This window comes from Populus alba, chromosome 1 (genome assembly GCF_005239225.2).
Source record: "Populus alba chromosome 1, ASM523922v2, whole genome shotgun sequence".
Lineage (NCBI taxonomy): Eukaryota > Viridiplantae > Streptophyta > Magnoliopsida > Malpighiales > Salicaceae > Populus > Populus alba.
The window spans coordinates 4074843-4100880 of NC_133284.1; the positions used below are offsets into that span (position 1 = coordinate 4074843).

General features: G+C 37.5%; 5 protein-coding genes across 5 annotated transcripts; 2 read left to right on the forward strand and 3 right to left on the reverse strand.

The window, feature by feature from the left end:
* Positions 1-2008: 2008 nt before the first annotated feature.
* LOC118034009 (mitogen-activated protein kinase kinase kinase 20) lies at positions 2009-3517 on the reverse strand. Its single transcript, XM_035039155.2, has one exon. It carries the CDS (start codon positions 3365-3367, stop codon positions 2183-2185), a length of 1185 nt encoding a protein of 394 aa, XP_034895046.1. The 5' UTR covers positions 3368-3517; the 3' UTR covers positions 2009-2182.
* A 3619-nt stretch (positions 3518-7136) lies between these two features.
* On the forward strand, positions 7137-10981 carry LOC118034010 (putative leucine-rich repeat receptor-like serine/threonine-protein kinase At2g24130). The gene is made up of 2 exons (XM_035039156.2): positions 7137-9854; positions 9989-10981. Exons 1-2 carry the CDS (start codon positions 7277-7279, stop codon positions 10432-10434), a joined length of 3024 nt encoding a protein of 1007 aa, XP_034895047.1. The 5' UTR covers positions 7137-7276; the 3' UTR covers positions 10435-10981.
* A 630-nt stretch (positions 10982-11611) lies between these two features.
* LOC118034012 (heat shock 70 kDa protein) lies at positions 11612-14067 on the reverse strand. The gene has a single exon (XM_035039157.2). The coding sequence runs from the start codon at positions 13787-13789 to the stop codon at positions 11822-11824; it is 1968 nt and encodes a 655-aa protein (XP_034895048.1). The 5' UTR covers positions 13790-14067; the 3' UTR covers positions 11612-11821.
* Positions 14068-15412: 1345 nt separating this feature from the next.
* LOC118034013 (heat shock 70 kDa protein-like) lies at positions 15413-17835 on the forward strand. Its single transcript, XM_035039158.1, has one exon. It carries the CDS (start codon positions 15686-15688, stop codon positions 17651-17653), a length of 1968 nt encoding a protein of 655 aa, XP_034895049.1. The 5' UTR covers positions 15413-15685; the 3' UTR covers positions 17654-17835.
* Positions 17836-21255: 3420 nt separating this feature from the next.
* Positions 21256-25282, reverse strand: LOC118034014 (shikimate O-hydroxycinnamoyltransferase). Its single transcript, XM_035039159.2, has 3 exons — positions 25114-25282; positions 24051-24506; positions 21256-22482 (listed from the first exon to the last, which is right to left on the reverse strand). Exons 2-3 carry the CDS (start codon positions 24456-24458, stop codon positions 21595-21597), a joined length of 1296 nt encoding a protein of 431 aa, XP_034895050.1. The 5' UTR covers positions 24459-24506; positions 25114-25282; the 3' UTR covers positions 21256-21594.
* Positions 25283-26038: the final 756 nt, after the last annotated feature.

Sequence of the window (26038 nt, forward strand, 5' to 3'; positions counted from 1 at the left end):
TCACTGTCTTCAACCTACGACGAGGACAGCTATGTATCTCTGGAGGATTCTTCATCCGCTTCCCTTTTAGAAGATAGTGAGCAGGTTTCCAGCGCCAGCATTGTTCCTGATGCCTTTCCAATATTTACAAATACATCGGTTAAACAAGTTGCAATGTAGCGAGCTCAAGTTTTTTCCTTCAACATTAAGTTTAATGGCTCTCTGTTCTGATTGTTCATGAGATTTTCAGTATTGCATATTTTAGTTCGGATTCATTTCAATCAATCAATCAAAATTGATTATTTGTTCTTAATATTTTTCTTCTGTTATACTAATCAATTCTTTCTGCTGCATTTACACATTCTTTTGTGCCATTTTATTGTCTGCAACAAATCATGATGCTGCTGCTCTAAAATATCTTTTGCTGGAAATGCTTAGAAAAAGTTAAAGCATAAAACAACTGGACAGATATAGTGATGACATGATTAGAATGTATTATTGGTTACTTGAAATTGATTGTTAGGTTAAGAGTACTGAAGATTACAATTTACAAAGGCAGAGCCAGATGGTACATCTACATTCAGCTTCAGCATTGGTACTGCCTGCAATCATTAATAATTCCAAGTCCATACATTTGATTCTTTGGTGCTATCTTCCCAGTTCTTGCACTTCCTTTTGATTTTCACTGTAGTGCTTCAGTTCCATTGTTTCTCATTGATCTGTTTGCTAGTTATGAGTATATTGTTATCATACAAGTTGTTTTATTTATTTATAGTGGTAATGGTAGAAATCTATATATTCTTGATGCCTTAGCTGAAGTTGAGGAATAGAAGTGTCAGGAATTAGCTGCAGCTGACAATGACCCTACCAAAATGTCATTACAACTGTTCAACAAATGTGGAAAATCATATTTAAATCTCTGAAGTTCTGGAAAGTGATGATTACTAGGCAATAAAGAGTTGATAACAGGTATGGTAACCGAAGATGAAGATGAAATCGAGTCTTCGGAGTCATTACCAGGAACTTGGTAACAATGATGAAAAGAAAAAGGTTATGATTACCCTATTATGACTCTGTGAGAGCTTATAATAATTGGATTCTATATCCGACGTCATGCCATTTTTATGAGATTTCACCTAATCTGTAGTCTGTCCAAACTGTGCATACCTTGCAGGACACCACACTTGAATGTTCATAGTTTTCCCCTTGGAACATTAGCTGGTATTATTCATCAGCTGTATCTTAAATGTCTGTAATTACTGCCATGTCACTTCTTGTTGTAATAAACCCCGGCATAGCAATATATAAAAAATAGGCACACATGATACAGAAAAACCCTATTTTCCAAAGGAAACTAGCATTTAAGGACAGGATGCACTCACTCTAGCAGTGAAGCCCGTTAGAAGAACAAACAACGCAGTTATTCTGCTCTTCCAAGGGAAGTTGAAACAAAGTAGGAAGTGGGGATAGATTAAGTAACTTCAACACACACATTTACGTGTAGTTAAGGAGTGACAATCTTCAAGGGAATATCTCAATGACCAAGTTGATTGTAAGTAGGTTGATGAAAATAAAGGAAGGAATCATAATATCTGAGATTGACCACTGCAGAATCTGAAAATCTTAAAAGCCAAGTTTGAGCTTTAGTAGGCTTTCCTGACAGATATTCCTTGGTTCTGTATGGATTAAATTGATAATGGATCATGATTTTTCTTTATTTTGGAGTTAGAGTGGAGGATTTGAAACTCATATTCCCAAGAATATATATAGCTTTGGGGTGAACTTTGTTGTAATGTGGAAGATCTGTGTCTTTGTTGCATTTGTTAATTCAAACTGCAGCTGGTAAGAGAATAAGTATTTAGATTAAGGGCATGAAAAGATGAATTATTCTCTAGGATGTGAATTTCACAGTTACCTGCACATCCAAGACACAAATACAGCCTTTCACCCGTAACATTTAAACAATCGGATGGTAAGGAGCTAGGAATATAAATTAAAAATTATAGTACTCAATAAAAGGAAGAAAGTGTTAATCAATAACATAGTTCTTCCATTAATATTGCTACCTACAATAAACGAATCATTGATTACAAGGACAAAATTATCTTGTAATATACTGCAATACGCAGAAAAAATGAAAGAATCCTCAACATTGAATTTCAACCTAGACCTATTTGACTGAAAAGTCTGCATTACTTCACTCTTATGCACCAGCAGGGATAGTGCAGGTTGGCAGATACTGCACTGCATTTTCTTCAACCCGTGATGCATGCGTCATTGCATCAACATTACTGGTAATACCCTCTTCATCATCAGACCAAGGAGAGAAACATGAACCCTCATCTGATGTGAAGCTCCACTCTTCATAAAATGAGGAACCACTAAATTCATCATCTGTCCCGCATAATGTGTCTGTCCATTCCACACTTTCTGCATCCGAAGTCTCCACAAATTCACCACCATCTAAATTCACTCCTGACACAAAAGGTTCATCCAGCAACATCTCAGCAGTAAACCTGAACATAGGGTTGGCAACAAAACACCTTTTCAAGAAATCCTTGGCATCCTTCGAGACCTCTGAAGGCATTTTAGGTAATTCATATCCATCACCAATCTTTCTCATTAGTTCTTCAATAGTAACATCAGGTTTCACATCCCAAGCTTGCTTCCCAGTAAGCATCTCAAGCACAACACATCCAAGAGCCCATATGTCACAAGGAGGCTCTTGAACATGATTAGCCACAGTCTCTGGTGCCATGTACAAAGTAGTCCCTCTTAGATAGGGGTCGAATTTCCTTTTCTTGTTCCTCTTCTCTGATTTCTTTGCCAACCCAAAATCCCCAATCTTTGCAACAAATTCACCTGCCTTCGTACTACTGGAAACAAGCAAAATATTATCAGGCTTGAGATCACAATGCACATAACCATGGCTATGAATATAATGGATCCCTTCAAGAATAGACCTAGTGTATCTTTTCACATCCAATTCAGGCAAACCAACACCATCAGATTTCTTGATAAGACCAGCTAAGGTCCCTCCTGATGCATACTCTAACAACACATTATAAAACATCTCACCACCTCCATCCCTGGTAGTTTCTTCACCAAAACACTTGATAATAAAAGGACAGCCATTGAGACAGTTAAATACCTCTTTCTCCTTTTGAAGTGAACAAGAAGCAGAGACCTCTGCAGACTTGACAGCCATAACTGGAGGGTAATAGCCATTTCTTGATTTGGGGTTCTTTAAACTTGCTAAATAAACTGATCCAAACCCTCCTTTGCCAAGTAGCGGCCCTCTTGACCATGCCACTCCGCCATTGTTATTGCTGTACTTCATGCTCTCTTCTCCTCCTCCTCCTACTACGTGTTTTGCCTTTCCCTTCATTGCTAGCAGCTTCTCTCCTTTTCCTTCCCTCTTTTGAAAGTTAAACGCAAGTGAATTGTCTACAAAATGCCTCCTTAGGGTTTCGGATATATATAGAGAAAGCGAGTTTGAAAACTTAAACGCGTTTGGAAAGGATTTTCACCGATTGTAAATTGTGTTATGTGCACTTTGCTAACTACACCTTCGGCCAATCATCAATTTTTTCGGATTATTATGTCGCAATACATTGTCGGATAGGTTTTCAACGGTTTTTTCCTTGGCATCTTTTCTCCCTAAACTATTAAGATCGAGACACATTTAGCCTTATACTAACAAATTGTTCAATCATACCCTTGAACCATCAATTTTATCGTTGGGGAACATTTTGTCCCGCTGTCTATTTCACCATTACAAATGGCTCAAGTTTTGATTACCAGAACCCTCTTTAAGAATTCTTTATTTATTTATTTTTAATTGAAATTCTCATAAATACTAATAAAAATCCAATATATTTCAAGAAATAATTTTAAAAATTTTACATCAAGAAGTATTTTTATGATCTTTTAGCCTACAAATATTAAAGAATCACATCATGTTTAGGACCAAAAACATTTAAATATTTATGTTATACAAACCTAGCTATTAAATGGGATTTTATTTTCAAATATAGTCTATAAGTGTGTTTGTCTACGAGGTATACCGTGTGGCACATCAATATTTGAATCAATTTTAATAGCTAATAATTAACATGAGTATCATGTTATCGAGAAAAGAATTTTTTGTTATTTTTAAACTCACTCTTCTAAAAAAAATTTATTTTAATCTCAAATGTATATATTTATTTTCAGTTGCATCCCAAATTTATAAATTTTATTTATGTTTTCTTGTCAATGTTTATGTGTATTATTATCAAATTAATATCATTTTAGTACATAAATACACACATTAGACCGAAAGTGATAATGTTTATTAATCCTTTATCAAATTTTATCGAAAAAAAAAACCATTTTAGTACATAATTGATTAAGGGTAAAATTGAGAATGAATATATAGGTTTAGGACTAAATTGAAGTTTCCCATAAACCTACTATCTATTACTGGGACAAAGTCCGATGATAAAAGTCCTTGATAACTAGAACTACTTTTCACTCTTTTTTTGTCTTATGCTTGGCATTAAATAGTAAATTCATGTAACTGGTTTCCATATCAGGAAAGAAATAAAATGTTCACAAGTTATGTTTCATGTTATTAATGTCAAGACTACAATTATGTTCAAAAAATCGTAGAACAATTAATGATAAAAAATAGTTTGTTATTATTAATAAATCTACTACTATTATATTATGTTGATGGCCAGTTTAAATGAAAAAATTCATACCCTTCTCAGCACATTTATTAAATTATATTTATTGTTGATTTGTGATTAAAAAAAATAATTATTATATTTTTTTAAAGATATAAGTGTTATTTTATATAATAATATGTTTAAGTATTTACCATAATTTTTATTAAAAAATACTATGATTGATTATAGAGATTAAATAGTTATTAACAAGTTGCACGCCGTTAAATTACTTTTTATTCTAAAGATTTAGAGAATCCAAAGGCTCCACGTTCTTTTGATTGCAACTTAATTTTTTTCAACAGTTATACAAATTGGTTTTAATTAAATAAGTTTGGAAATTATCTGTTTTTTAGTTTACAATTTAAGTTAAGTGAAGAGTTAATCAATCAAATTATCTTTAAATTAATTAAATCAATTAGGTCAAATTAGAATAACTTACACACAATTTAATTTTAAATCCGAACTATATAAAAAGTTAAATTGAGAGGTTTTTTTATATTAATTTTATTATTTTTTTTCAATTTCATCCTTAAATTTTTTTTATCAATCAATTAGATGCATTTGAACTGATCGAGACGACTAGATCACGTCAAACAACTCTAATATAATTTAATTTTAATATTGAGTTAAGTAAAAAATCAGATCAATATATTCTAAAATTAACTTTATTAAAACGGTTTTAATAAAAATATTAAATAATTCTTTATACTAATAATACTTTTTATTATGTTTTAAAAAAAAATAATTTTAACCGCAGCTTTACACACGAGCATGTAAGCTAGTATATACCAAGTCAAATGATGTGATTCCAAAGAAACTTGAAATCTAATCATGCTCGTGATTTAAATGTTAAATAAACTTGAGCCATCACTCTTCCTCTTAGGGATCATAGTCCTACCTTCCCTACCTTCTTTTTTTTTTTTAATCTTTGTTGATGTTCTAGCATGTTGATTGAACTTGTCCACTGGCAATTAGACTTTAGCCAAGTGGTCAAGGTTGGCTACTGTCCCTCTGGAGGACTTGGAAATGATCAAACTTTGAATTACATTTTTTTTTTTTTCTCTCTGCGTCTAGTCTTCCTTTGCCGAGTCAGACTTGAATGCATAGCAGACACTTATGACTAGCACGCAGAAATCCCCCCTCTCAATATCATATCTGCGTCTCTTTTTACCAGTAGAATGGAAGAGCTGCTTCAACAATTAATTGTCCAGACATGGATCCACTTTTAGTCCAGGTATGGAAACCCAGCAAAATGTTCTTATTGGATATGAACAGGAAACTGAAGTGAATTCAGTTTCTGAAGTGTACGAGAAGAAGTCTCTGCAGTCTGAATGTTGAGTGTCTAAAAGGGTCAAAACTTGCACTGCCTCTCTTGATGCAGCAGCTTGGTCACTGTATAGACTAGGCCAAAGGCCTGAGAAAATCCCAAAATCCTTACACCACTACAGTAGCACCATCCATTTGAAGGATAAACTGATTATTAAAAAGCAATTTGCGAGCTGGAAGTGCAACAGTTCAACAAAGCTTGCTAGTGGATCAAAATTCGGGCTGCCACAATCTTCTCTTTAAAGGATGGGTCCTAAAAGATATTCTGATCATTGACATTCTAAGTTAGTTGAGTCTTGTAGTTCCTCCATTTATGATGATGACGACACTGATAGCGACAGCCAAAAACAGCAGACGGAGCAGCACTAGCTAAGAATTGCAGTGACCTTTTTTTCATAAAATTTGGGTAATAAAACGATATTTGCATATAACTTGCAATCCGACAGTCTATTCACTGCCTAAATAGTAAACACAAACTTCCTTTCCTTGATCTAAACAACTTCGGCCATCAGCAGAACATAGCTAGTTTGATCTTCCACAATCCATTCTGTGCAGCCACTGCCAATGCAAAGATTGAATAAAATCCAAGCTAAAACTAGCCAGGGTTGGCCAAGAAATACTGGTTGTTCCTGTACAATGAAAATGAAAGACGCATCCCTGCTATCTTTGGTTGATTTGACCCAGGATTAGCATCTTGTTCCAAAAGTATGAGCCACAGACAGTGGCCTTAGTCATTTGCACTCAAAGGACACTAAGAAATCATGCCAACCCTATTCTTCTAAAAACAAGTTTCACTCATAGAACATAAAAAAGTCAACTGCGGTACCTGAAAGAAATACATCCTGCATCCACGATGAACAGGGAAAAGTAATGTCAACTGCAACCTCTTTGTGTGTTTATGACATGCATATGCAACTGTGTGGGTAAAGCAATGGATGAGACTGGGCGTGCCCTACTAAATGAAGAAAACCCTCAGCCAATCTGTTTTGTTGTCCTTTCAATGCCTATTCATTTAGGCTTAGTTGAAAGTCTACTCATCATGAGGAAAGAGGTAGGATTAGTTTTTTAGTCACTCCACAAAATCATAGCCTGCATTGAATTTCTTTTCAGTTCCTGAAAGATCCGTATCTACACTTCTCTCTCAAAAGTTCCATTTTTTTTTTCTGGCGGTAATTCATTATTATGAAGCAGGATGCAAGTGTAAGGAGCAAAGGTTTACATAAAAGAAACACTATTGGGCACTTACAGGAGAAGAAAAAATGATCTTCATCAGAACATTTCTGCTGCTGCTGTTCCAGCATTTATTTCTAAGTTCTGCTTTCGCGGTTTCAGGTTCTCGCCACCATCGTAACCATTCCTTGCTCGCTGACGAGGCTGCTCTTCTAGCATTCAAAAAGACCATAGTTTTTGATCCAGAGTCCAAGCTAGCTGGCTGGACTGAGGGCGGAGATGTTTGTAGCTTCACAGGTGTCCGATGTGACAAACATCGTCACAGTGTGGTACAACTCAATCTGTCCCGCAGTGGACTCACCGGGGCATTGTCACCCGTCATTTCAAATCTCAGTGGGCTTCGATATCTCATTCTTGATGAGAATCACTTTTATGGCATTATTCCTCCCGAATTTTCTTCTCTCCGGCATCTTCATTCTCTCCGGCTAGACAGCAATAATCTACGTGGCTCACTTCCGGGATTTCTTGGTGCTCTTCCCAACCTCACCGTGCTAACTCTCACTGAAAACCATTTGATGGGCACACTTCCACCTTCTTTATTCTCTAACTGCACTTCATTAGCAAATATAGAACTGTCACAGAACTTACTCACAGGAAAAATTCCCCAGGAGATTGGAAACTGTCCAAGTCTCTGGAACGTCAATCTGTACAACAATCAATTTACAGGAGAACTTCCTGCATCTTTAGCCAACATTTCAGAACTGTATAATATAGATGTGGAGTCTAACAGTCTTACTGGAGAATTGCCCGCAAATATCATAGGGAAACTATATTCAGTTGTCTCGCTCCACTTCTCGTATAATAAGATGGTCAGCCATGATCACAACACCAACCTCGAGCCATTCTTCACAGCACTTGCAAATTGTACCGAATTGCAGGAGCTGGAATTGGCTGGTATGCGCCTCGGAGGAAGATTGCCCGGTTCAATTGGCCGACTTAGCGGCGACCTAAGAACTCTGTTATTGCAAGAAAACAGCATCTTTGGAACGATTCCTCCGGGCATAGCACGTCTTTCCAGCCTTACGTGGCTGAACTTGACGTCCAATTCTCTAAACGGGACCATTCCAGCCGAAATCAGCCGGTTGTCTGACTTAGAGCAGCTTTTCTTATCACATAACTTACTAACGGGTGCAATTCCAGCAGCATTAGGTCAACTCCCTCATCTTGGTCTGCTCGACCTGTCAAACAATCAACTCTCTGGTGAAATCCCTGCAAGTCTAGGAAATTTGGTTCGATTGAGTTTTATGTTTCTCAACAACAACCTTCTTACAGGAACTATTCCTCCAACATTAGGGAAGTGCACTGATCTTTTCATGCTGGACCTGTCCCATAACAGATTGACAGGGAGTATTCCTCCAGAAATATCAGGTATACGCGAGATACGAAGATATATAAACCTTTCACACAATCTTCTTGATGGTCCTTTACCTATAGAACTCAGTAAGCTGGAAAATGTTGAAGAGATAGATGTTTCATCAAACAACCTCAGCGGGAGCATCTTCTTTCAGATATCAAGCTGCATCGCAGTGACGCGGCTAAATTTCTCACACAATTCTATTGAAGGGCACCTTCCTGATTCCATTGGTGATCTAAAGAACCTTGAATCCTTTGATGTTTCAGGAAACCACTTATCTGGAGGGATCCCAACAAGCCTCAACAAAAGTCGAAGCCTCAGTTACCTAAATCTTTCTTTCAACGACTTTGCAGGAGTGATACCCTCTGGTGGTGTCTTCAATTCTGTCACGGAGAAGTCATTTTTAGGCAATCAGGGTCTTTGTGGTGCGGTTTCCGGCATGCCCAAATGCTCTCAGAATAGACATTGGTTTCGCTTACGTTTGTTCTTGATTGTATTTGCACTGGTCACATTTGCATCAGCTTTCTTAACAACAATTTGCTGTGTGATTGGAATCCGCCGTATCAAGGCCATGGTTTCCTCTGGAAACTCTGTGGATACAGAACAGGCAAGGAGACCAGAAACTCCAGAACTGATCCACAATTTTCCAAGAATTACATATAGAGAACTCTCTGAAGCCACGGGAGGGTTTGATGAGCAGAGACTAGTTGGGACAGGTAGCTATGGACGTGTCTATAAGGGTCTTCTTCCGGATGGGACAGCCATAGCCGTAAAGGTATTGCAGTTCCAGTCTGGGAATTCAACCAAGAGTTTTAACAGAGAATGCCAAGTGTTGAAGAGGATTAGGCACAGAAATCTGATAAGGATCATAACAGCATGCAGTCTTCCTGATTTCAAGGCTCTTGTTCTTCCATACATGGCAAATGGAAGCTTGGATAGCCGTCTATATCCTCATTCAGAGACAGGTTTAGGTTCAGGCAGTTCCGATTTGACTCTCCCACAGAGGGTTAGCATTTGCAGTGACATAGCTGAAGGCATGGCCTATCTGCATCACCACTCTCCTGTTAAAGTCATACATTGTGATCTAAAGCCAAGTAACGTTCTTCTTAACGATCACATGACAGCTCTGGTTTCCGATTTTGGCATAGCAAGGCTGGTTATGACTGTCGGGGGTGGAAATGGTGGGGTGGTTGAGAATATGGGAAACTCTACAGCAAATTTGCTATGCGGATCAATCGGATACATCGCTCCAGGTACAAATTTCTTCATTACTTCTGCATATAGAAATCTAACAAAAGGATTCCAAATTTATTTTTGAATCGCGTTCCATTACTTCACACTGATATAAAACACAGAGAGTAAATCACCATGAGTTTTTATAATGCAGAGTATGGATTCGGATCAAACACTTCTACAAAAGGAGATGTTTACAGCTTTGGCGTTCTAGTACTCGAGATGGTGACTAGAAAAAGGCCAACAGATGACATGTTTGTTGGCGGGCTAAACCTACACAAATGGGTCAAGACTCACTACCATGGTAGATTAGAGAAAGTAGTAGACCCTTCCTTGATGAGAGCTTCAAGAGATCAATTCCCTGAAGTAAAAAGGATGTGGGAAGTTGCCATTGGAGAATTAGTTGAGCTGGGTATTCTTTGCACTCAGGAGTCCCCCTCTACTAGGCCTACAATGCTTGATGCTGCTGATGACTTGGATAGACTAAAGAGGTATCTTAGTGGCGACACCACTGCCACATTTGCTTCCTCTCTCGGGATTTCATCATCCACTCTCGGAGATGACGAACTCCTTCCCCCATTTTCTGTACATGCACTATAATGCCTCTGGTTTGATATTATTATGCTAACCTTTCAAAAAAATAAGACCGAAAACCACCTCTAAATCTCTCTTCTTTTCCCCGGAAAATAAAATTTGCAATGCCCTTGCTTATAAACTCACCATAAAATCTATGAGATCAAGCAAGGATAGATGCAAAATACTTGAATCCAACAAAGAGTTTTTTGCTTTACAACTGTTTCTTTCCCTTTCCTTCCCGGAGGAACAAAGTCACGTACCATCTTCTACCTCGAGCCCCGACCGGAAACAATTCCGCTTCCAAACAGCACCAGAGTACAGTGCACTTCCCACTAAGCTTATTTGATTAGTAACTAATTTCATTTATGCTATTATTAGCAGGAGCAGAATCACATGAACGTCAAGCGGGATGATGTTCCACTATAGCGACCACCATCAACCACTTGACAAATTATTTCCAAGAGCAAACCATAGGTGGAGCTTATATACAAATTTAATGGATGCGGTCGAGATTATTTTTGGATAGATAAATGCAAGTTTTGCAAATAACTTAACTTTTCGAGTTAAAATATTCCTGGTATATAATTAAATCATCATGAGTTCAAATATTATTATTTTTATTGCACTGAGTTAAATTAATAAAATTAAATATAATATGTGGTGCCATATAATGTTTTAGCCATTGTTGCCGTATAATGTTTTAGCCATTGTTACCACAGGCTTCCTTAATCGCAGTTTTTTTTTTTTTTTTCAGATAAACATATAAAGCATGTAAGAGAAAATCCTATTCCCTTTTTGATGTTTCAAATGACAAGGAAACTACAAAACAAACTAGAAGCTTTAAACTTCAGAAACACAGAGAGTTACGTCGGGCAAGCGGAAGCCATTGGTTAGCTGAGTGTGAACTGTGAATTTAATCCTTATAGTTTACAAAATATGATTAATTGATCTTCTTAGTTTGAAAAACTATATATTTAATCCCTATATTTTAAAAAAAGTTTTAAATTTAGTCCTTTTGTCATGCTCTTTTTCAGTTTATTTTGTTTTATAACCAGCACTGTCTTCTGTTAGTTGAAGCTCGCCCTTCAAATGGTTTAGTGTTTTCGACAGTAAGGAAAAAAGATTGAGTTTTCCATGTTGCTAAGCAATGGAACTTGCAGGAGACTAGAGATGATAACCCAACGAAGAAATGGGAAAAAAGGAAAAGGAAATTCAAGCTATTTTATTGATTAATATCAAACTGTAATATATCTCATACATTAGCAGGAACTAGTATTTCCTTGCATGAAAATCCCTCAGACCTCAACTAGTACTTTACATTACAGGGGATTTCCTTCAAACATGACAAGCCAAAACAGAGTACAAGGGCAGAGAACCAAAACAGAACACCCTACTTGCCAACATTGAGGCCTCAATCAACTTCCTCAATCTTAGGTCCGCCACCGGAACCACCAGAGCTAGTATTGCCATAGCCACTATTTGGCATCTCAGCACCACTACCCATTGGCATATCTCCACCAGAACCTTGATACATCTTTGCAATAATTGGATTGCATAAATCCTCTAACTCCTTCTGTTTGTCTGCAAATTCGTCCACCTCTGCCAATTGGTTCCTTTCCAACCACTCAATAGTCTCATCAATTGCTTTCTCGATCTTCTGCTTATCAGCTGGACCCAATTTCCCTGCAAACTTCTCGTCCTTCACTGTATTTCTCATATTGTAAGCATAATTCTCCAATGAGTTCTTGGCATCCACCTTCTTCTTCACCTCCTCGTCCTCTGCCTTGTACTTCTCTGCTTCTTGCACCAATCTCTCAATCTCATCTTTACTCAACCTTCCCTTGTCATTGGTGATGGTGATCTTGTTCTTCACTCCTGCAGTCTTATCCTCCGCAGAAACATTCAGAATGCCATTAGCATCAATATCGAAACATACATTGATCTGAGGGACTCCTCTAGGAGCAGGTGGGATGCCAGCGAGCTCAAATTTACCAAGAAGGTTATTGTCCTTGGTTCTAGCCCTTTCACCTTCATAAACCTGAATTAGCACTCCTGGCTGATTATCGGAATATGTGGAGAAGATTTGCTCCTTCTTGGTAGGAATCGTTGTGTTTCTTGGAATCAAGGCAGTCATTACACCACCAGCAGTCTCAATTCCAAGGCTAAGAGGAGTGACATCAAGAAGAAGCAATTCTTGAACCTTCTCATTCCCTTCACCGCTCAAAATTGCAGCTTGGACGGCAGCTCCGTACGCAACAGCTTCATCAGGATTGATGCTCTTGCAAAGTTCCTTGCCATTGAAGAAATCTTGCAAGAGTTGCTGAACTTTGGGGATTCTTGTTGAACCACCAACAAGAACAACCTCATGAACTTGACTCTTATCAATCTTGGAGTCGCGAAGACATTTCTCCACTGGTTCCATACACTTTCTAAACAAATCCATGTTCAATTCTTCGAACCTTGCTCTAGTAATAGTAGAATAGAAATCAATACCTTCATAGAGAGAATCAATCTCAATAGTCGTCTGCGTAGTCGAAGACAAAGTCCTTTTCGCCCTCTCACACGCAGTCCTCAACCTTCTCAAAGCTCTTGGATTGCCACTAATATCCTTCTTGTGCTTCCTCTTGAACTCTCCAACAAAATGATTAACAAGCCTGTTATCAAAGTCCTCGCCTCCAAGATGAGTATCGCCCGCAGTAGCCTTCACTTCAAAAATCCCCTCCTCGATCGTCAACAGAGAAACATCGAACGTCCCACCACCAAGATCGAAAATAAGAACATTCTGCTCCCCACTTCGAGACGCCTTTTTATCCAGACCGTAAGCAATAGCAGCAGCAGTAGGTTCATTAATAATCCTCAAAACATTCAACCCAGAAATAGCTCCGGCATCCTTGGTAGCCTGCCTTTGCGAGTCATTGAAATAAGCAGGCACCGTCACGACCGCATTCTTAATAGAATGGCCCAGATAAGCCTCAGCAATCTCCCTCATTTTCGTCAAAACCATAGAAGATATCTCCTCGGCCGCAAACTGTTTCTCTTCACCTTTGTACTTAACAACAATCATAGGCTTATCACCAGGACCTGGAATCACCTTAAAAGGCCAGTGCTTCATGTCACTCTGAACAGAAGGCTCAGAGAAACGCCTCCCGATGAGTCTTTTCGCATCGAAAACAGTGTTTAGAGGATTCATGGCAACTTGGTTCTTTGCTGCATCACCTATCAAACGTTCAGTATCTGTGAAGGCGACATAAGATGGAGTAGTTCTGTTGCCTTGGTCATTGGCTATGATCTCGACACGATCATTCTGCCACACACCTACACAACTGTAGGTTGTGCCAAGATCAATACCAATGGCCTTGCCTTCAGTCTTTGATGCCATATATCTACGAGCAACTTTAACAGCAAGAGTCTCTGAAGAAAGACTTGGCTATGAATAACAAGAAGTGTTTGTTTTCGTGGGTTTTGAGAGAGCTTTCTTATGTTTTTTCTTTGGCTTAAAGTTTGTAGTTGGTGGAAGCTCTTTGGGAGAGGAATGTATATAAAGGGAGTGTGGAGGTTTTGAAGAAATTTCGAGAGGAGAGTAGAAGACGGTAAGATGAGAGAGAAATTGATGTCGAAGACGAAGAGTTTTACTGGAGGAAGTTAAAGAACGTGTAAAGGTTGTAACTAGAGAGTTCTGGAGAAGTGGTGAAGTTTGTTTTGCTGTTTGGTGTCAAGAAGCGTGCCAGACAAGCACGTAGAATTTTTACTGGTTGTTTCGGGCATGTTCTTCAAAATATTTAAAAATATATTAAAATAATATTTTTTATTTTTTAAAATTTTTTCTTAACATAAATATAAATCTAAAAACATTTAAAAATATTAATTTAAAAAAAAAATCAAAAATCGAAGAAACACTGGTGCAACTACTATGCCAAATGCTCTTTTATAATGGATTATTATTGCCCAAGGAATTCTGATTTGGAATTTGAATCTGGTTATAGTATGGTTAAAATTATATTAAAAATTATTTTTTAAAGTATTTTTTATTTAAAATATATTAAAATAGTAATTTTTATTTTTTTAATTTTATTTTTGATATTAATATATTAAAATAATTTAAAAACATAAAAAAATAATTTTAAACTAAAAACAAATTATTCTTTTTCAAAAACACGATTTAATTGCAATCTCAAACACTTGCCTTAATGTTTATGTTTTAGCATAATTCAATAATGAAAAAAAAAAAAAAAAAGGTAAAGGGTAGACGATAAGAAAAAATATATATATGACTAGGCCAAGCATACACGTGCCTTGCTGTTTGTCGTTTTTTTTTTTTTTTTCACCAAAAACATTAACAGATTCACTTATTCTTTCATTTTGTAATGATTTTTAAATATTATTATAATTTTTTATTTGAATATTAATAAAAAAAATTAATTATTTTGTATTCAATATAAAAAAAATAATACTAATAATAAATTTTCATTAAAATTCATTTTTTAATTTCTATTTTGAAAATATTTTATTTATCCTTTTTCAATCATATATAAAAATATAAAATAATATTTTATTTTATAAAAAATATTTAACAATGATAAAATATTTTTTTTAAGAGAACAAATTATTTCAATTTAAAACATAATGTTCACTAAGATAATTAAAAGATACTTTGATAAATAAAAATAATTTATCTTGATGAAAAATAAAATTTAAAATAATAATATTTTTTAATTTAATAATAATATCAAACATTTCAAAACCTATCATATATGTTTTTTTATTAAAAAAAAAAAATTAGAAGCGGGGACAACAAAAATACATCAAAGGGCAAGGCGCCTCCATGCTCGATTAGTCTTGAACCATCTCAACCCCAAGTAATAACACGTGTCATATTAATTTTGGAAAATTTCATGGACTGGGTTGAGGAGCAGATTGGGTCGGTGACAGTAAGCAAAGGCCAAGAGTTACAGTGTAACATGGTCAAAAGCCAGCCCATTTCAGCTCACGAGCACCATCCAGAACCCTCTGGTGTTCCCCTGTTTTTTCCTGGAGCTCTCTCCATTTCGCTCCCCCTGGCATCTTCTACCTCTCTCTCAAACTTTCCAATACATCGCGCGCACCCCATATATATATATATATATCGACAGCAAGCCTCCAATTTCAATTCAGACAGAAACAAACATAACACGAAAGATAACAAGTTCAGCCCAAAACACGCACCCACACTCTCGAAACCAACCAAATTTCTTTGCTCTCGTTCCCTTTTTGACACTTTCTTGCTAAAACATCCATAATGGCATCAAAAACTGAAGGAAGGGCCATTGGGATTGATCTTGGCACAACCTACAGTTGTGTAGGCGTGTGGCAGAATGATCGTGTAGAGATCATAGCAAATGATCAAGGCAACAGAACCACTCCCTCTTATGTTGCCTTCACTGACACTGAACGTTTGATAGGTGATGCAGCCAAGAACCAGGTTGCGATGAACCCTCAAAACACTGTTTTTGATGCGAAAAGACTTATTGGCAGGCGTTTCTCTGACCCTTCAGTTCAGAGTGACATGAAGCACTGGCCTTTCAAGGTGGTTCCAGGCCCTGCTGACAAGCCTCTGATTGTGGTGCAGTATAAAGGTGAAGAGAAGAGGTTTTCAGCTGAAGAAATCTCTTCTATGGTGTTAACCAAGATGAAGGAGATTGCTGAGGCTTATCTTGGTCATGCTGTGAATAATGCTGTGGTTACCGTGCCTGCTTATTTCAATGACTCACAAAGGCAGGCTACAAAGGATGCTGGAGCTATTGCAGGTCTGAATGTTTTGAGGATTATTAATGAGCCAACTGCTGCTGCCATTGCTTATGGTTTGGATAAGAAGGCGTCGAAGAGTGGCGAGCATAACGTGCTTATTTTCGATCTTGGTGGTGGAACTTTTGATGTTTCTTTGTTGACAATTGAGGAGGGGATTTTTGAAGTGAAAGCTACTGCTGGTGATACTCATCTTGGAGGTGAGGATTTTGATAATAGGCTTGTTAATCATTTTGTTGCAGAGTTCAGGAGGAAGCACAAGAAGGATATTGGTGCCAATGCCAGAGCTCTGAGAAGGTTGAGGACTGCCTGCGAGAGGGCAAAGAGGACTTTGTCTTCGACCACTCAGACAACTATTGAGATTGATTCCCTCTATGAAGGTATTGATTTCTATTCTACAATCACAAGAGCAAGATTTGAAGAAATGAACATGGATTTATTTAGAAGGTGCATGGAACCTGTGGAGAAGTGTCTCCGTGATGCAAAGATTGATAAGAGCCACGTTCATGAAATTGTTCTTGTTGGGGGATCAACAAGGATTCCAAAAGTGCAGCAACTTCTGCAAGATTTCTTCAATGGTAAGGAACTCTGCAAGAGCATAAACCCTGATGAGGCTGTTGCTTATGGAGCTGCCGTCCAAGCTGCAATATTGAGTGGAGAAGGGAATGAGAAGGTTCAAGATTTACTTCTCCTTGACGTCACTCCTCTTAGCGTTGGCATTGAGACTGCTGGTGGTGTGATGACAGTCCTGATTCCAAGAAACACAACAATTCCCACCAAGAAAGAGCAAGTCTTCAGTACTTACTCTGATAACCAAACCAGTGTGCTAATTCAAGTGTATGAAGGTGAAAGGGCTCAAACCAAGGACAACAATCTTCTTGGCACATTTGAGCTTAAAGGAATCCCTCCAGCGCCTAGAGGTGTTCCGCAGATCAATGTATGCTTCGACATCGATGCAAATGGCATCTTGAATGTTTCTGCAGAAGATAAGGCTTCAGGAGTGAAGAATAAGATTACCATCACCAATGACAAGGGAAGACTGGGCAAGGATGATATTGAGAGAATGGTGCAAGAGGCAGAGAGATACAAAGCAGAGGATGAGAAAGTGAAGAAGAAGGTGGAGGCCAAGAATGCCCTGGAGAACTACGCTTACAATATGAGGAATACAATGAGAGATGACAAGGTTGGTGGTAAGTTGGACCCGGCCGACAAGCAGAAGATTGAGAAGGAGATTGAGGAGACAATTGACTGGCTAGACAGGAACCAATTGGCAGAAGTAGATGAATTTGAGGACAAGTTGAAGGAGTTGGAGGGCTTATGCAATCCAATCATTTCAAAGATGTATCAAGGAGCTGGCGGTGATGTGCCAATGGGTGGGGGTGCCCAGATGCCAGGAGGTGGGTACAGCAAGGCTAGCTCCGGTGGTTCTGGAGCCGGGCCTAAGATTGAGGAGGTTGATTAAGGCTTGAAAGCACTCATTTTGAATGTCCTATTTTTATCAGCTCCTGTTACTCTGTCCTTGAATGTGCTTGAGTGATTCGAATTAGGCATGCTTAAGCATTAATGTTGTGAAAAATTATGCAGTGGAATCAATGATTTGTATTTAGATGCTTGATGAAATACAAGGAGTTGTTTAATTATCCATTCCCACTTCTCTTCATTTTCTTTTTCATTAATCTCTGATAGCTGGCTCCCAGCTGCAGAAAGATTGGCCTTCTGTCAACTACTAAGAGATTATACCAAAACACTTCTAAATGCGAAGTATCAAATCTTTATATATCAACAGCTGCTTGGAAATTCTATCAGGAATCAGGTCTGACTTGAAACTCTTAAAGCCTGAGAGACAGGAATCCAATTCTGTGTCGTCCAAACTCTAAACCATACAATATTTGAACCAAAAGTGGCCAAGCTGCCTAATGGTTCAACCCAGTCGCGATAAACTTTCTAAAGCTGCTCCTTCTATGATTGGATCAAGACGCCCTACCTACATACATACATGTATTATATGGCAACCTGAAAATTGTTTCAAGCATACAAAAACTACAGCAAAGCATCCAAATTCTTGATTTCAACCTGAAAACTATGGCAACCTGCTTTGATCAAATAAATGACAAAATCAACAAGATAAGGCTAGTTTGGAGGTGGTGCTGGTTAATTATAAGATTGAATGATGAGGCTTGAACTTCAGTCTCTGTCATTTTGCACCTTCTAATATTCAATCTTCGAGCTATGCTTTTGTTATTCTCTGTTGGTTTTTTTTCTTCACTGATTAGTTCCATGCATAGTTCTCCTAGTTTTAACGTTGTGTGAACATAAAATATACAGCGTGTTTCATGTTTTTCAGGGTACTGTTTGAAGAAATTAAGGGCTTATAATACAGATGGAGTTTCGGTGTACTGAAGGATTCTATCATAAAGGTGTTCTATCGGGAGTGTTCCAAAATTGATGCAAAATGTTCTGAGAATATATATTTGAATAATTCTTTTGAGAAAAAAAGTTTTTAAATCAATAAATTATTAACTTGTCGCTCCAGATTTCATAAAGTTGTCATATAAGCCCTCGAATTTTAAAAAGGTTGATAAATAGGGGCCCAGTTCCACAAATTTTCTAAAGTAAAATGAAGATTTCTCATAAATAAAAGTTTAACTTTCTCTATCGAAAGTAAAGAAAAAGTGGGCATCCAATTCTCCTGCGTCTTTATTCATCAAGCTCTGGCATGGGATGCTGTTGGTGTTTGGTAACGTTCTATTAGGCTGTGCTTATCAATATTCAGAGTAGCTAAATAGTATCTGATTAAATCTTATTATTATACTTTACAGCTATAAAATAATCAGTGAAGATGGTAGCACGATAAAAATATTTGAAAAAATATATTTCATTTATATTAAATAATTTATGATTTTGCAATCTTGCATGGTATTTTATTGTGATTTTCTTATGAGATTAATTATGATAATGAGGAGAATTAGGAGATAAAAATAAGAATAAACTAAGATTCTTTATAAAATTAATGAAGAGGAACCAAAAAAGACGGTGCTATTCCATTCCAGAGATTCAACGCTACCACTTGATGAGCATCCTCACCTCACCATCCTGCTTTGCATGGGCCATTGTTTATATATTTTACTAAGTAAAATTTAACTAATAAATTGGATAAATTATATATAATATATAAATATATATAAATATATATATATATATCGGATCTAATAAAAAGAAAACTGGATTTAGGGGGGGGGTATTGAAAGATCCAAAACTTGAGAGAGACCTTCCCGTTTAGGGTGTGTTTATTTAAAATAGCTTTGTGTTTATAATTTTAAAAAAAATAATAAGTTTAGAAAAATAATTTTTAGTTATAGTTAATTAGATTTACATACGTGTTTGATAAAAATTATAATTGAAATTTATGTATAGCAAAAATATATATAAAATATTTAAATAGCTTTTTACAAACAGTAAAAAAGAGACAATAAGGAATATTTATTAAACTTAGTTAAAAAAACATATAAAAACTATGTGTATAAAACATGTGTTTTAAATTTAATTTTTTAATGGATTTCTTGATATAAAATTAGTTTTATGCTATATCAAAATGTTGTTGCATTTATTTCACCGCTAACATGAAAGCTAGCGAAAACAAATGCAGTCTTTAGTATGATTACAAGAGCATGCAAATTGAAAGAAATTTCGGCATACTTGAGTGGATGAAATTGCACATAAAAAAAGTTTAATGGCCGGAAAAAACATTTACGCAATGTTCGTATTATAAGGACACACCCAAGTAATCTCATTTCCCATGTGTTTATTTTGTCTTGCCCCTGGAACTCTCTCCCTGAAGCCTTCAACCCTATATAGCCTCTTTTGCCTATCAAAACAGGTAACCTCTATCCTCCACCCTCCCTCCCCCTCCTAAAGCATTTCAAAAGGAAAAGAAGAGAAATTGAGGAAAAGTTAAATGAAGGTTAAGTTTCTAGCCTGGACTTTCTCCATCTTCTTATGCAGCATGGCCCTTCATCGAGTTGCATCCACGCCACAACATGAAGATTTCGACAAGCCAGGACCTCTTATGCAAGGACAAGTTCACGGTTGGAACTCGTTTTCGTTTATGGTAGTTCTAATCTGCTGCTGTCCTCTTTTAGGCCAGGGACACTAATTTTCTAGACTTATTGCACCTGCAGATCTAGAAGGCAAGGTCGGTTTGCCTAGAGAAGGTGAAAGAAGAGAATACAAGGGAAAGCATGAGATTTTTCACTCAAAAAAGGGACGGAGAGGAAAGGGAGCTTATGGTGGTGCAAATGTTGTCCATCGGCCTAAGCACGGGGGAAGAAGCGGTGCCGTATTGTCAGCAAAGGCTAGCAGCTTTGTGACAGCCACCATGTTGTGTGTGAGCTTGGCTTTCATTCTCGTATTTCCTTCTCTATCACTCTAGATCTTACAAACTGGGCATATTTACGGGTCCAAGATTATGGGAGCTAGCTTGCTTTAGTTATGGCCCCTCATGCCTCATTTCTCAGTCAACTCCCAATTACATTTGTTAGCTTCACAGGCATCCTTGAAGTACATGGAAATTCTTGATTGATTACGGCCCTCGTTCCCCCTTTCTATGGTTCCTGGTATTGGTTTTGTGATTTGTCATTAAGCAGTTCAAGTAGTGTTGCTAGTTTGTGGTTTTTCTTTCAGCATAATTATTTTTCATGTAGCATGACAAACGATCAAGTGTTGTCTTCGTCAATGACTGTCCTAGAATTATCTTTCGCCATCTTGTTTGCACTGGACTTTACCATCTCAGTACTGAGCTTGTACTGGCGCATCGGCCAGCTTTCCTCCATGTGTTGTTTGTAATCAATATATTCAATTAGAGAAACAAAACAAGCAGAAGAGGTCACCAGTTCTGCCATTGAAATATACTTGAAACAGTACCAGACCAAAACCAATGCCCGACTCTAGCAGGTGACAAGAGGCGAAGGGTTCAAAAACCAAAAGCTTTGGCAGATATATGATCTTTAAATGGTAAGGCAAAAGAGACCACAAACGTGCAAACAGCACAGGCAGCTCACAATCCCCTTACGTAATGTCGAAATGTGGTTGCCACTGTTATTAATGCATCAACCAACTAGTTTCAAAATTGATGCTGTGGCATTCAACCATCTCAGTTATTACATCAAATTAGGTTGAACACAGTTCTGCTTCTCAAAGAGTCTTGATATGTGTACAACATAAGCCCTCGGTCAGGAGGGTATTATCGTTTGAAATAGTCTTGTTACATCAAACCATGTGTGAAAAAAATACTGTGAAAGATACATGGCCAACAAGAGAAAAAATGGTATACCTGAATTTTCCCGGCCTGGTTTTACTGAAAGGACGACGAAAACCACGAGAAGATGACAGCCTTGGCTCATTCAATTAAATGTCATATATGAACTTCTCAAATAGTTTCATGTGTTGAGCTTGCAAAGATATGGCTACTGACATGCTCCCGTCATTTGTTGGGCTGGGTAAGATGAATGATAAGCCCTCGTATGCGATCCCACCAGGCCCCATGAATATGGGCCTGCCCCAGCCAAAATCTGCATCGTGGATTGGCAGTCTAACCCAGCTAGTAATCCCAAGATTTGGGCACCGGAAACTATGGGCACCACGAACGAGGGCTGACAAGTCAGGTTGAAGCTCTAGGTAATCAAGAGCTGACTTTAAATAATCGTTATCCATGCGAACCAATGCATCATGAATTTTTCCTGCAGCATACCATGTTGGCTTTGATTGCATTTCACCAGCTACTGCAATTGGTGTTGCTGTAAAGATCACATTGCCAAAGTAACCAGGTGGGAGTTGAGGGCGCAATCTTGACCGACCATCTGTGGCAATATATAGCTTGGTTTCTTGATCATCAGGAAGTTCACGTGCTTTGCATGTTGATCTCCACACATGAGCCGCCAACATCTCATATGAACTATAACTAATATTGTTTCCATCTTCCTTTGCTTTGGCTTTGAGGGTGCTGAGCTGATCCCTAGACAACTTAAAAATGGAGACCGCCGTGCTCTCTGGGTTTGAGGTTTCAAGAATGGTTTTCATGGACGGTGGAGGCTGGTACTCAACGTGGTGGAATGCAGGTTGAGGTGGATCTCTGGCACGGAGAAGGGTCCTGTCAATGAAGGGCGGAATGGTAAGGTCAAGTCCGCGAGCCATATCTGACCATGTGTTCACGAAGTGAAGACCAGAAAACCCATCCGCTGCATGGTGTTGCATACCAACACCAAGTGAAACTCCTCCGCATTTGAAATAAGTCACCTGCAGAAAATCAACCAAAATCATGCTTATAGCTCATAATAGCACTACCTCAATCTGGAATTAAGTGATTGATGGACTTGGCTAATTAAGTATCAGACTAAATGCAGGAGATTTCTATTTCATGCAGAATTATACTAAAATTAAAAAAGAACAATGCCAGTTAATTATTTTAATATCTTAAGTGCATTCAGGAGCTTGAAAAAGTATGCCATCAAGAAGTTGAATCTTCTTGCTAATTTCTGCACATGTTGTAAGTTGGCCTGTCAATTCTGACTGGAGTCAAGTCTTTATCACTTGCAAAATATAAAACAGCAACGTCTTCTTCATTTATTATGCTCAATTAGTGGATAACCGTGGATACACAAGGTAAATTTCATCAAAGTTCAATGATAAAAAGATTTTCCAAAAACCGTGTAAACAGAGTATGCATTCATGTTTGTTTGGAAAAATGAAGCCCATAAACCACTAGAGATGGATGAGCATAACCTAACCAAGCTAAACCAAATTTCTACATACTGAGTCTATATATTCAACACCAAACAAAAAAAAAAAAACAATGGTCAGACTTGACCAGCTCTCTTGAGTGGAAATATTCTCAGCCACCTCCCTTTAATTTCTTATATTTTAGACCTTTCAGATGACACATCTTCTCAATATCCAGGTGCATGGCAAGATGAAGTATAATTACCAGAATTGCTCACTTCAAACTTTTAAAGGTCCCACCGAAGTATTTCTGTGGGGATCCTATCAAGCAAATGTGTGGTTGTTTACCATCACCTCAGTACTCTGTTCCGACCATCACAGCTGATAATTCCATGTTTGATGCACTATGTTTGTCGCATCCAATCCTTGTGAGGTCGCATCAAAATGTATAATAAGACAGCCAAAGCTTGGGCTACCAATTAATGTCTCTCAAGTCATCTATCAAGCACTTATTTATCGAGTTGGGACAGCTGGTGTGCATTAAACTAGCAGGTGATATGATCTCAATACGGCTACAGACAACTGAAGTTTAGTGAACCACTTCCCTCGATCATAAACTCGCCAATCAACCTTACTTTGTGCTATCTTTCAGTCTTGTTGTAGAGACTTCTAGACATTAGAATTTCAGGGTGGTTACTGTTGTTATTATTGTATGGAAACAAAATTTGATGCCATGTAATATCGAAATCATAAAAACTACAGTAAGAACCACTGCTCCTTTGCTTCAGGATACCTTGACCTGGCATTTTATTCCTGGCTTAAATAAAGTGACAATCAAAAGCCACAGGGTGGCTTGAGGATTTTCAGTTCACAGCAGATCCCTCTTTTATGCAGATTTTCCATCCTACCGCCATGGAAACTTCTCAGTTGAGTTCAATTGACTCAATTGTGCAGCTTTACAGGACATGTATATTCATGGCTTCATAAGAAATCAGGCCTTGAAAAGGAGAATTTTAAGAGGTAAACATCGCCGCAATTTATGCAAAGTATTCAAACTCAAAAATAAATCACTTGCACAGTGGCTCCATAGCTCAAAACATAAATAAGTCCCAAATTAGAGAAAAATAGAAATGGAAGATGCATACCTGCAGAACCAAAAGTGGATAAGTCGATATCCCGCCAGAGTAATCCACAGTAGGTATGAGCTGTTTGAGCTCCAAAGTGGGTGCAAAATCAGCAAAATCATCTATAACTGAGGTGGTCTCAGCCTCAACAAACAATACTCCCTCAGCATTGCAATTAATTTCAATACGACCATCCTCATCTCTACGTAACCGTCCTGCCATGGGGTAGAATGGCACAAGGGCCTTGCTCAAAGCCCCTTTGAGCACTTTTGCATCAAAGAAGTTTGGAGCACCTGTGGGCCTATAAAAATAGACACTTGGGGTGTGGAACCTTGGTACCACCAAGTCCACATTAGAATTCCACAGCCCCCTCCTGGGCGTCTCCTCCGCCGGCTGCACCATGGTTGACTCCTTCACGTTGATTATCATCTTTCTCCGCCCTAATGCTCTGTCTATCCCACTCCCGGACCAAGTTCTCTGCAGTTTGAAAGGCAAATTGTTACAAAACTTATAGTGAGTGTCCTCTTAATGATGACTGCTACCCTTTCCAGACCCAAGCTGTTTGTGGGCCCAAAGTTTCTCGGTGGGTTGCACAGTTATACGCAGAGGCTGGCATTAATAAATAATGAAAATGAAATCTTTTTGTTTTAGAGTTATATCCGAAACATCAAAAAACAACATGAAGAACAAAAAAAAAAGGCCCTTTGCCCTTCTCAGATCTTAAAATGTGAAAATGACTCCATCAACATTACTGCTGAGCCAACACAAAAGGAACAGCAAATTTATCTATCACCGTCATTTAAAGCACAGAATCAATGTGTCTTAACCTTTCCCGGTTAGATTTCTCTCATCCTTCCACCCTGACCGTTCCCTAACATAAATCATTTAAGGACCACCAAGGCCTGTGAAACTCTTCCAAAAGACACAAGGAGTTACATGAGTCATTTAACTCGTGCATTTATCAGTCTAATTGCGAGCTTAAAATACCTTGTCTAATTGCTTAAAAACCAAAAAGGATTAAGAAGAGACAGAGCTGAATTCACAAGAATTAAATCAATAAAATGGACAAGAAGAGCTAGCATACCTTTGAGAGGCTGGGAAGCAGAAAAGGAGAGATAAAATCTAAGACAAAAGAAAGTGAGCGGTGTCAATGGAGTTGAGAGTTGAAACCTTGGAAATGGAGTTGGTGTAAGGACGCTGAAGCGCCACCTTATAGTGATCCTATCAGGTGCCTGTTTCTCAAGGGAAACAAAAATTATTAGTTTCCACCAAGTCACCAACCCCCGCCTAATGGTGTTTGATTATTCCAGCTTGTTTAGCGTGGTTGAACAAATACTTTGTTATTTTAAAAAATGAAAATTGTTTTAAATTAATTTTTTTATATTTTTAAATTATTTTAATGCACTAATATTAAAAAAAATTAAAAAAAAATATATATTAATTCATTTTAAAACAAAAAACCACTTTTAAAAGCATATCATTTCATCATCGCCACGTCAACCAGCCACGGGTCAATCAGCTCAACCTGCGTTACCAACTTTGCTGTCTATAGAAATTATTATTTTCTTGTGCTTTTGGAAAGTAGACCAGGTTGGTGAGCACCACTCTCCAAGCAACTCTGCGCGAATTGCAGAATACTTCTCCCCTAGCAAGTCATGGGATCGATTATCTTTTAAAAATAATATTTAAAAGTGTTTTTTTAATTATTTACCCAATTAAGCTTAAATTGGATTTAACTAAGTTAATTATATTAATAAAAAAAATTGACTAGGTCCTGGGTTTTATTTAATTAATATCTTATTTGAATTAGTATTTGAATTTAAAATCTTCTTTATCAATTTATCATGCCAAACTGATTTTAACCATTACAGGCATGATATTACTTCCCCAGAAGTAATAAAATATAGTTTTATACATTTAAATTCCATCAATTATACGATGCAATTATAACGAGACACTGAGCCCATATATTCATGAATGAGTGTTCGGAGAAAGAATGATCAAATGTT